Here is a 12630-nt window from a genome sequence, read left to right as displayed (position 1 = left end):
TCGATTTGCTTAATAAACTGAAGTAATCATATCTTGTAAAAAAAAAAACACATTGATTTGTCTGCGTCAGGCAAACAAAGGATGTGCTTTGATCAGATTGAGAAACATTGTTGGGCGCATATTTACAGAGGTGAGATTGGAGACAGTTTAAATCCAGTGTTTGGGATGAGCTGGGGTGGTGATCATCACACATCCTGACTTTATTAATGCACTTGTCGCTGAATGAAAACGAATCATCTTGCATGAGCAGGTGTCCCAATACTTTTGTCCTTATAGTGTATGTAAAGGCATATAAAGGCATTAAACTTGCCAGAAGTCTATAACTGTAAGTTTTAATAGAGTAGAGTGTTTCACACCAAATCGCTCTGAAGCTTTTTGGCTTTTTTTTTTTTTTTTTACCTCTTAACTGTTAAATTATGCTGGAATGTAGTGGTGGAATTCCCCTTTAACGGAAGCGTAGCTGTAGTACTTCAGCATGGCGGTTGGCCTCAGCAGCCCTGCTGTTGGAATGTAAGTGATTGTAATCTTCAGTGGTTGAATACAGGTGAGGTGAGGTTGGTGGAATTGTGCTTTAAGCTCATCAGGAATGAGGATAATGGAGTTAAGCATGTCGGCCCAGCATTACGTAAGCATGCACACACATACTGTTGTTTTTGCAGGGGAATTCCACTACCCATCAGGTGTGTGTGTGTGTGTGTGTGTGTGTGTGTTTTAGTTTAAGTTTAGAGACAGAAATCAGAGCTGTTGATTGGTGAGAGCTGTATCCAGTTGTTGTCTAATCTACTAATGAAGCTACAGCTGGGAGGCGTGAGGGGTGCAGCATGTCACATGACCGTGCTGAAGTGTGGAGCTTTTGGTGCTGGTTGTTTGCCAACAAACAGTGCATTTTCAATAAATATGAAACCAACAGAATGTCCATGCTTCTAAATGCACTGTCCATCCTGATTTCTTCCTCTCCTGATCTCTATTTTTGCAATCCTCCTGCCTCCTGCAGGCGGACGAGGAGAGGAATTACCATATCTTCTACCAGCTGTGTGCCTCCGCCCATCTCCCCGAGTTCAAAGCCCTGAAGCTGGGTGAGTTACACTGCAGCTCGCAAACCGCACTCATTCACTTCTGCGAAAGAAGACTGCATTATGATACCAGTCTGGCTATTTTTCACTTAAATTGAAGGTTAAACACATTACAAGACATGTTATGACGCACTTGGACTTTGAGAAGCTGTTGCTATTTCGGCTGTGCAACTTAATTTAATTCCATTTTATCCATCCTATTTTCGTAGCCTCTAGGGTGAGTCTCCAGTTTCTGTGCTGTAACTGAGTCTTTGTGGAGTGATTCTCAGTATCGATTCTCTGAATCAGAGTCGAGTCCTGATTCTCTGGGCTTTGAGATGCGAGTGGAGTCTTGATTCTCTTGAGTCTCTTGGTGCAAGTCAGAGAGTCTTGATTCTCTGGGCTGCAGGTCTCTCTGGGATGTATGTCCGAGTTGAATCTCAACTCTCTGGGGTGTGAATCCAAGTCGAGTCTTAATTTTTCCAAGGTTCAGGTTCAAGTCCAGTCTCTATTCTTTGGGGTGCAAATCCAAGTCAAGGATTCTCTCAGTCAAGTCTAAATTGGAGAGGTTATAGTCGAGGAGACCGGCCACTGTTTAAAATAAGAGTGAAAGTTCTCGTAACCAAGTTGTTTTTAAAACAAGTTGAAAGGATGGAAACGAACATTTCGGCCCTTTCAACAGCAGCTGCTGGATCATTTGTCACCACTCGCGCGAGTCATTCTCATCTAAACGTTTATTAGTGTGCTTTCTGTCGGCCCAAATTGAACTTGTTGTGTTATCCCGCTAGCTAAGCTAATGTAAGCCAGCTTCTCTGTCCTGATTCAGAGCAGTTTGTAAACATTTGATTCAGTCAGATTGACGGTTCAGTATTTACTGAATGATTTACTGAATGGTCCCTACATCCAAAGTGTCACATTTTAGTAAAGTATTATGCACAAGAACAAGAACAGCTCCAGTGCAAAAAATAATGTTCTGATATTAACGTTACTTTTTCTTGTAAGTCAGAGCTGTTAGCTGGTATATGCTGATATGGTGGTGTTGTGCTGCAATAATAAGTGCTGCATCAACAACAGATGGCAACACTGACAGATCCTAACATTGCCCAGAGCTAGTCAGGGTAATATTTTTTATTTAGTTAGTTATTTAGTTATAGTATAGTTATAAATATTTGATATTGGGTGGGGGGGGGGGGTAATATGTTGTGATTAAGGCCTTGTTTAGAGCGCTTTTTGTTCTTTTTTTTATAGTAACAATTTGATTACCGCAGTGAATGACTGCTGTCGTTCAGTTCAGCTGAGGTTACTGTTAATATTGACAGACTCATAACGACAGGTGTGTGTGTGTGTGTGTGTGTGTGTGTGTGTGTGTGTGTGTGTGTGTGTGTGTGAGTGATTAGATGAGCTGGTTTGTGTTGAGCGCAGCATGAGAACTGAGAATAGATGATTTCCAACTGAGAGACAGCCTGTGTGCTCTCTCTCTCTCTCTCTCTCTCTCTCTCTCTCTCTCTCTCCCCCTCTCACACACACACTTTACTCACCTTTACTATTGGATATAGACATTAATCATAACCAGTCTCATACATTCACCTGTACACACATGTGCACTTGCGCACGCACATGCACAGTGCTAACAGTAAAACATACAAACACTATATGGTCTCTCAAACGTTAAGTAACCCTCTCTTTTGCGCACACACACACACACATACACACACTGTTCGCTCTGTGCTGTCCTCCGTCGACTGCCAACTCGGCTGACTTCCTGCCCAACTGACGCCCCATTAATGGCGCTGGTGTGTGCGTGGTGTGTGTGCGCACGTGTACAAGCCATAGTGCCACACAATCGGGCTACTGTTGCCAAGCAACAGGCCATCTCTCCTTTAATCTCTGAAGGTGTTTCTGTGTTGGAGGTTCTGGATTATTAGGAGTAGGTGCAGTGCGTTCTGGTGCAAGTCAAAACACAGCAATTCATTCATGCACTCCTTACCTAATGTGAGCTAATTGAGAACACACAGGGAATGAGTTCAGTGCAGTGATGCACTAATATCAGAATAAAGGAACGTCTGTATTCAAAATATTTTGCTTATTAAAAAAAAAGGTGACAAAGGTACACTAGCGATTAGCTAAAGCTAGTTCACTTACAAGTTCTGTTTGGTGTCTGAAGTATGGATGCACCGATACCACTTTTCAAGTATCTGCTGATACAGAGTACCTAAGCTCGACCAAACAGCTTTTAAACTGTGCTTAAAATTCACATTTCAGGGCAGTGAAACAAAATATGCCTATGCAGCAGTTTCACATTCAGGTGCACGTCTCTGTGTAAAAATGTCCTAAACTTCAGTGTCTGGTCTTTTAAACAAGTTGCTTACACTCAGCCTTTAGTTTCAGACCCAAAAAAACACTACATGGAAACAAAAAGTGCTATAAGTTCCATTAAATGTCTGTTTAATGGTAATAACTGTATATGACTGGCTTTTACAAGTTTTTGTTTGGTTTCATAAAGTATGCAAAAAAAAAGTAATAAGTCAATAAGCTTTATGGTATCTGTGCATCTATTGCCGATACCGATACTGTGTGTAAGTGCCAGTAACAGTAGTCTAAAATTTGTAGCAAAGCTGCACCTAATCTAGCCACAATGGTTTTTTTTTTGTTTGTTTTTTTTTGGAATGTACATTAAAATCACTTTTAAAAGATGAAGGGTACAGGGAGAGCAGTTGTGTGTGCTGCTGTGTTTATGCTTTTATATATTTTAATTCGAGCAGACCGACCATCTGTTCTGCTAAATTACAGATTCTGTTTCCATAAACCCATATACCCAAAGTTCTAACAAGTAAAAATGTCCAGTGACCTCATGCAGAGCTGCAGCAACTTATAAAATATATAACATAAAACACACACACACACATATATACACACACATCTGTCCACCTCTAATTCTACTAGTTTAGTAGATACACAATTATAAATCTGATGTTTAAGAATGGACTTTGGTGCAGCTGTGCTGCGGCTTTAGTAGCTGCTAGTCTAAGCTGTGTTTTCAGCAGGGTTGTTCTGTGTAAGCTTCCATTAGCTTCTGATGTTACATAATATGACAAATTATAATATGTTCCATTATAAAACGATAAAAACATGTTTTGGCTGATTGGCTACATTTGGAGCAACGTAGGAAATTGGCTAAATTACATTTTTGTCTAAACTCTGAACTCCTGCAGATCAGCACTGACCCCACTTCTGTGTGCCTGTTTGTGTCATATTATTCTGACCCCAGGCAGCGCTGATGATTTCCACTACACCAAGCAGGGCCGGAACCCAGTGATTGATGGAGTGGACGACGCTAAGGAAATGTCCACTACTAGGAATGCCTTCATTCTGCTGGGTAAGACCTGCTGACCTACTAACACATTGAATTAGTACAGGACTGGTCATTTGCGTGTGTGTTGTGGGTGTAAAGTGGAAAATATCGGCGTGTATCTCTGATATTTGGTTGGGCTGGGTGATTATTTGTGACCATTAACCTGTAAATTATTATTTTGTGAATAGGCTGATCTAAATATTTGTTTGCTTTTTTTATGTACCTTGTGCTCTAATAATAATTATTAGTAACCTGTTAGCTGATCTAACTATTGTGCTTTCTGTGCCCCCTGTCCCCCTACACTTCTTGCAGTGTATTGCAGTTTGTCAGAGTGACTAAATGGATCTTGTGAACATTACTGAGTATTATAAAGAGTTTTAATTGATAGAGCACTTTTCAAAATGAGACAGTAGAGACAGCAGTGCCCCCCCTGTAGTGTATGGCAATTTGTCAGAATGACAGTATAGAATACTTTTACGAATAATGCTGTGACACAAATCCACACTTGCTGGTCCTGATATGTGGTGTGCAGGTTATGGTGTAATTGTGGATTTTAATTGTGTAATAAACTGTAACTGTGTGTAATGCTTGTTATATCCTTCTTATCAGGTATTAATGAATCATATCAGATGGGGCTGTTCCAGGTGCTGGCAGCCATCCTGCACCTCGGCAACGTGGACGTGAAGGACAGAGATGCAGATAGCAGCATTATACCGGTGAGCGCACACACTCATACATCCTAAACACACCAAACAAATAATGTATCTGCAGCTTTAACTTCAATGCTAACCGATGCTACTATAATCTGTGCTGTTATATTGATTGGTGCCATTTCTCCATCCTTTTATACCGTTAGCCCAACAACAGCCACCTGATTGTGTTCTGTGAGCTGATGGGTGTGACCTATCAGGACATGTCTCACTGGCTGTGCCATAAAAAGTTAAAGACCGCATCAGAGACGTACATCAAGCCCATCCCCAAACTGCAGGCCATCAACGCCCGGGACGCTTTAGCCAAACACATCTACGCCAAACTCTTCAACTGGATCGTCGACCACGTCAACAAAGCGCTGCACTCCAACGTCAAACAGCACTCCTTCATTGGCGTGCTGGACATTTACGGGTGAGTAGAATAAGTGTATGTGTGTTTGTATGTAGTTGTGCATTGTCTAACATAAAAGATGTCCCAAACATAAATGTGCTTAAAATGAAACAATGTTGTATTTAATATTTTAGTGTAATAATTTTAATTAATATTAATTATATTAATTTTTCAGGTTTGAAACCTTCGAGATCAACAGTTTTGAGCAGTTTTGTATCAATTACGCCAATGAAAAGTTACAACAGCAGTTTAACATGGTGGGTTTTTCCTCTGATAACTTCCTCATCTTATAATAATTTACTAGTTTAATAAAACATAAGACTTTTTAATGAACCATTAACCTTTTCCTCTTCTCCCTTCTTCTCATATCTTCTCTTCTCGTCTCCTTTCTCCTCCTCTCCCTTCTTCTCATATCTTCTCTCCTTGTCTCCACTTCCCTTTTTTTTCTCTCCTTTTCTATTTACTCCTCTTTTTTTTTCTTTTCTACTCTACTTTGCTTTTTTCTTCCACCTTTTCTTCTTCTGTCTTACCTTCATTCCTATTCCCTTCTCTTCTCTGCTATTCTCACCTTGTCTTTTCTCTCCTCTTGTCTTATTTTCTCATCTCCTCTCCTGCAGCACGTGTTTAAGCTGGAGCAGGAGGAGTATATGAAGGAGCAGATTCCCTGGACTCTGATTGATTTCTATGATAATCAGCCCTGCATTAACCTGATTGAGGCCAAAATGGGCATCCTGGACCTGTTGGACGAGGAGTGCAAGGTAAGACCAAATGCAGCCGCACTAGAGCCCCGTAGATCATTGGAGAACATTCAGTAGTGTTAAATTTTCTCCTTCTATTGTGCTCTATAGATGCCTAAAGGCTCTGATGACTCTTGGGCTCAGAAGCTGTATAATACTCACCTGAAGACGTGTGCGCTGTTTGAGAAGCCTCGCATGTCCAACAAGGCCTTCATCATTCAGCACTTTGCAGACAAGGTACTTGTCCTTTTTTTTTCTTCTTTTTAATAAACGCATACCATGTAAAATTCATCCTATGGTCTGCATTTGTTACCAAAGACAAATGCAGTGCCCGACCTTTCTTAATATGATGGATAGCTCTAATGCCACAAACAAGAGATCTAAGGTCAGATTCATAAACCTGGACAGTAACTATTTATAAAGACACTGTGCTGCTGCTTAGCTTGGCACTGCCTTTTTAAAGCAGCAGTATGTGAGAATTGGTATTTTCTGCTCCTGGGCTCCCCCTACAAGTTGGCACAAATACAAATGCCTACACAAAGCATTTCTGTGGACTACAAAACTGGCATTGAAAGTGAAAGGAGCATATGGGCTGAGGCATGTTTCAGCAGTTACATCGTGCAGTTAGCAGCTTTCCTAGCCAGGAGTAGCAGCATTAGAGACGTCAATCTCACTGTTACAGTCAGTGGAGCGTCACAACGATTCTGAAGCTGTTATTTAAAGGTACAGTTGCTACATAATGCTGCTTTAATGTCGACGACTTATTTTACACATGACATCCGCAGCTGCAAATCAAAGTCGCTTTTGTCTGTGTTCTGCAGTGTGAATGTAAAACTGTTCCCCAACACTCAGAATAACGCTGACCGTTGAGTACTAATCCATCTGCTAGTCTAATCACAGTTGTTGATGTTATTAGATTTCTGATCATCTTCTCAGATGAAATCCAGGCTGCAGGCCTTCTGTTTAGTCCACTTTTAGCTCTAGTGTCGTATTTCGGCTTGTAAGCGTTACGCTGAGCTAGACAGACTTCAAGGCCACATACACACATGTATCTGAACACACACTCTCTGTCTCAGAGTAGTCATCTCGGCGTGCATTAGTTTGCTCTACGAAGACTGTATTTCATATGATGATCAATACATGAACCACAGCCTCTACTGCATCCTAATGTCATTAAAGCTATACTGGGGGTTAGTGGTTACTCATCTGGGCTATATTTAGACTATAAACATATAAATACATATAAATAGGTTATGTAATTAGATTAATCAAGGAATTGCTGTCAGTCTTGATTCTCTCTCTCTCTCTCTCTCTCTCTCTCTCTCTCTCTCTTTCTCTTTCTCTCAGGTGGAGTATCAGTGCGAAGGCTTTTTGGAGAAAAACAAAGACACAGTAAATGAAGAGCAGATTCATGTACTGAAGGCCAGTAAGGTCAGTAATGTCATTCCCTGCTGTATTTACTCATTATTGTATTTACTGTCATTGATATCAGGGCCATGCCCAAATCACACAGCGCTGGCCTTGTCTCAAATCACACTGAAGATCATGGCCATGTCCTGAGTTGCACTCAAAACTAGGGTTTTGTCTTAAATCACACTTGACCACTCGACACATTTTGACCAGGGCCTTTTCCTGTGTCGCCATCAAGACCAGACCTGAATCACTTTGTCCCAGACAACATTGAATACCAGGATCTTGTCCCAAATCACACTGAATACTAGGGCTTTGTCCTGAATTCCACTATGCCACTATCTGGGCCTTGTCCCAAATTTAGAGCCCTACATTTAAAATACCAGAGGAATCAGACAGACTTACTATTTAGCTGTCGGCTGAATTTCTCCACTGTGTATTTTCCTACACACACAAACACACCTATGGAATTGCTCACGCACTCACACACACACTCAATAGTCTACTTGGAGAGCTATAAGAAACATTTGTGTGTGTGTGTGTGTGTGAGAGAGAGAGAGAGAGAGAGAGAGAGAGACAGAGTGAGAGTGAGTGAGTGAGTGAGTAATAAGAAAACCTCCCAGAGAGAGGCCCAGGGAGAGTTTTCTAGAATAGTGAGGATTTTTTTTCCAGTGATTTGACCTTAACTGAGAAATCTAGTAAGGTCAAGGGTAACAGCACCATCTGCTGTCTGGATAACGTCACTGTAATATGCAATACTGTAAAGACTGGGTTTTTTTGTGCAAGGATAACATGTCATCTGAAGGTGTTTACTGATTTTTTTTTACACTGTCAGTTCTGCAATCATACTTATTATCATCAGCCAGCCTTGCATATGTTATAGCATTGACCGTGAACTGTCCTACATCATCAACATTAAATCCAGCCATGATTCAGCAGTTTCTGTCACCTTTAACTGCTGCGGCATTGCTTAACCAGTTACACCAATCCGACATTCTCCAACAGCTACAGATGAAGGAAACACCTACGAGCTAACAACTAGCATTATGCTATTTGATGATAGAGTTTGGAGTGGAGGGTAGTGTGTTTTTGTGAAATTGGGATTGAACCATTGGTAGGCCAGTCTCAACACAGCAACGCTGAATGCCCTCAGGGTAACAACGACATTCCCTGCTCTTACCCCTGCCACAGAGGGTGGGAGAAAAAGCAATGTAGTATGATATGGAGAATTTATGGGTTTACATAAAAGTCTGAATTTATATTTAATCATTTATTTACATTTTTCAATATATATGAAGCCCATTGTTTCCCCCCGAGAAGTTGCCATTCACACACCGCTGTCTAACGATATTGCACACGTTTACATTTACAGTTCAGTCGAACGGGATACTCAGCAAAATAGTTAGCAGCTCACGTCACTGTGATACCGTATGGTCAAGCCTGTAGCCGTTTCCCACAGAGAAAGCGAGTTAGAATGTAAATGACAGACATGTTTGTTTTTTTCTACATTTTTTCATGCGATCAGTCTGTCAGTCTGTCTTAAGGTCTGTCATGGTTTTCTTCCTCACAGTGCTGAAGTGTGAGGGTAAGCGTGAATAATGTGCAAGATCCTGCTAATTCTAAACCGCTTCCTAATAATTACTATTAGAGGCAGTAGCTTTCATAGAGAGACTCACAGTGGCGTAGTGTTAAGAAGCCATTAACATCGTCTAGCAGTAATTAGGATTCCTAATGCTTATCTTGATTCTAGATGCTTATCGTGGGTTAGCTTGTTTAGCAGCTAATTCTAATCTTGTAAGAAATGAGGCCAAACTGATCCAAGTTCAGCAGCCATCGTGCAGCTTTGTCCACACTAACTGTGCTTATTTCATCAGTCTATGTGTGTGTGGGACGTTCAGTTCTGCTCCCAGAGTCTGTGTGGAGTTGTTAAGTAACCTCTACGTTTGAGTGAGGGGGCAGTGTGGGTGTGCGTCTCCAGGAGCAGGGCTACAGTCCTGTCTACAGCGTATTCGTCGTCATCATTATCATCATCATCATCATCATCATCGTGTTTTCACCAGAGGTTTAGTGTTTTCTCTGACCGAGCTGGCCGCAGATCTCTGAACTGATCTTGGGTATGGTCAAGAAAACACTGAATCACTGTGAACACTGCTGGGCTGCAGAGTTTGCTGCACCTGATCTACGTCCTGTCAGCCCACCACCAGTCATACTGCTGAAGTAATGCTGCAAAAATGCACTCCCTAATGAGCAGTGTGTCTGTTCCTCACACCACCTGTCTCCCTAAGCCGTTCTTGTTTAAACAGCAGTTAATTAGGGGAGCATAATAATAATAAGAAAAATTATAATAAATAATAATACATAAAATGTATTATTATTATTATTATTAGTAGTAGTAGTAGTAGTATTACATTTTCAACAGATATCATTGTTTAGTGTTTATATTTAATGTTATATCTTGTTTCTGTAGTAAAAATATTAACAAATATTTTTAGGTATGCTGCTAATATTAAAAATCAATCAATCAAATCAATTTATAATAATAATAATAAGTAGTAGTAGTAGTAGTAGTAGCTTATTGTTAGTAGTAATAGTTTTTCCCAATCATATTTTTATTTGTAGTATTTTAGTATAAAATGTTTTTTCTGTAAAATATATTGTTTTAATAATAATTTATTGTGAATATAATTGTATATATAAAATATGTATATATAATATTTTATATTATATATATATATATATTCTGTTTATGTTTTTCTGTATTAATAACTTTAATGTGTTTATTAGTAATAATAATTATTACAATGTAGAATATTGTTTTTTAATTATTCGTTTATTAATTTGTGTGACACTTTTATTTTATTTGTACTGTTTTTTTTTCTTCTTTTCTTTAGTTATGACAATTATTGTTGAAACTCTTTTTCTTTTATTATTAAGGACAGTTGGTAAAGAGTTGGTGAAGTCCGGCATTATGAGTGATTAGAGTGAGCTGAATCCCCCTGCCTAAAAAGCTTCACATTCTGGCTTTGAGTCTCCATCCTAAAGCTGTAGTGCGCTCACAGCCTCTCTGTTGGCGGCTCGGTGGTGGTGGTGGTGGTGGCTGTAGCTGCGTTTGCTCAGAGAGAGCAGTGGCTTCCATTCATCTGTGTGACGGTTCTGTGGATGTTCTGATACTTCTTTGATCTCTCGTTTCTTTGTTTTCTCCATCCACGTGTTGTCTATGTGTTGTGTTGTTACCATGACAACCTGTACCGCTGCAGAAGGTAAAAGCAAGCTCTCTCGTGTGTGTGTGTGCTCTCTCTCTGACTCTCTCTGTCTCTCTCTCTCCAACTTTAGCCCTCTCTTCCTTTTCCTTCCTGCTGCAGTTTCACTACAGCTACTAAAAAACAATGCATGCTCGCACACGGAGTGGGACTTTAGGGTGTGTGTGTATGTGTGTGTGTAAGTTGCTGCTTCAGCATCTTAGCCCTCCTCCGTACAGCTGCTGCTGAGAGACAGATTTCTCTGAGTTGTATTGATCTTTACTGCAGACCCGTGGTGCTGCAGCCTTGAGGGACCTGCTCTGACCACAGCTAACACACACTGCCTCACACACACCGCCGAATCAATCACACGTTTGATTAACATTCTGTTTGGGCAGGTTCGAGTCTGCACTTCGGACGTGTTTTTAAGGTACAGGTTCACTGTCACAATCCACCATATTCACAGTCGGACAATATTTGCTCTAAAGATTTATTGCCAATATCCACAGTATGGTCAGGTTATCATCATGCTGTCTAATGGAAATGCCTAATGGAAATGGAAAGAATACAAGCCACCAGTATAGTTCTAAAAGGCACCAGGGTATTTACTGAAGTGGGAGTGCGCCGTCCGTAAAAATGGTTGGCAAAGGGCTTTAGTTGCCTGTTGCTTTGAAAAATACAATATAAATAAAATTTTGATTTCTTAATTTTGTTTGCTTAACTACATCATTAAAAAAATCACTAAAGATTAAAGAATGTATTTGCTACAAATGAATAAAGTGATTAGATCAAATAAAGTTCTAAAGGATCTATATCATTACATAAACATTACATAAATTTGAAGAGACATCTCAGTACAAATCTTAATGATACCCAGACATTTAGTCAAATATGTCAAAAAACATTAAATTAAAACTTTATTTATTTACATATTATTTTAATTAATACTTTATTTAATTTAAAATGTATGGTTTTTTTTTCCTCAAAAAAGATCTCCTTTTTTACTTCCACACACTAGCATAGGGTGGGTTTGCAGTTCAGAATCTGCATTTTCCACACACTGTTTTTCGACTGCTTTCAAGGAAACCAGGAGTCAGAAACAGCATAATTAAAAACTGAGACATCTGGAAGTTAAAGGCAGCCCCAGTGAGCTGCAGACCTCAGCTTGAGGACAGACAGCCACATAGGTGAAGGCCTGTGTTTGTTTTGGAGCTGTGGCGTGTGTTGCAGCAGTGTGTTAGGCTTGTTTTGGTCGGGTTGATCCCATAAGGACTTTTTCCCCCCTCTCTCTTGCATGGTGCTTGGCCCCCTCTGACTCCAGCTCTTCACCTCTAATGATGAATGAGTCTGGAGGGAGCTGCTGCTTTTTCTGCTGATGCCTCTTTACTTACTCTACTCCAAATCAATAAAGTACCATTGCGGGGTTTCAATGCATATATGCACATTTATTATACATTTAAGTATATATATGTTATACTTTATTTATTTATTTATTTATTTACAGTGTACAGTGTAAGATAAACAGAAAAAGGCTTTTATAGTTCATTTATGAAGATGTGCAACAAGCATAATGGGAAAACACATGGGTGTTTTTCCAGGTACTGATTAAGGCTAGTATTGGTCAAAATCAAGGCTTTGTAGTTGTTTAAGGCCTAATCTGTTTCTGCAAAATCACATACTAACCTGCATTGTCTGAAGGCTGTTAAAATAAGAGGCAATGTCTTTTAAAGCGATAGTTC

The 12630-nt window shown here is 40.0% G+C and overlaps 1 protein-coding gene across 3 annotated transcripts in view; it reads left to right on the top strand.

The window, feature by feature from the left end:
- Positions 1-12630, top strand: part of myo5aa (myosin VAa) — a 69697-nt gene that overhangs the window by 25359 nt on the left and 31708 nt on the right. For all 3 annotated transcript variants that reach the window (XM_072695459.1, XM_072695461.1, XM_072695460.1), the window contains exons 7-14: positions 995-1076; positions 4321-4428; positions 5014-5120; positions 5261-5526; positions 5681-5762; positions 6123-6263; positions 6354-6479; positions 7590-7673. In XM_072695459.1, the coding sequence (XP_072551560.1) occupies positions 995-1076; positions 4321-4428; positions 5014-5120; positions 5261-5526; positions 5681-5762; positions 6123-6263; positions 6354-6479; positions 7590-7673 (996 nt within the window). The remainder of the gene's footprint in view (positions 1-994; positions 1077-4320; positions 4429-5013; positions 5121-5260; positions 5527-5680; positions 5763-6122; positions 6264-6353; positions 6480-7589; positions 7674-12630) is intronic.

The sequence above is a fragment of the Salminus brasiliensis genome, chromosome 13 (assembly GCF_030463535.1).
Source record: "Salminus brasiliensis chromosome 13, fSalBra1.hap2, whole genome shotgun sequence".
NCBI classification, from domain to species: domain Eukaryota; kingdom Metazoa; phylum Chordata; class Actinopteri; order Characiformes; family Bryconidae; genus Salminus; species Salminus brasiliensis.
This window is presented reverse-complemented; position numbering and strand designations above follow the sequence as displayed.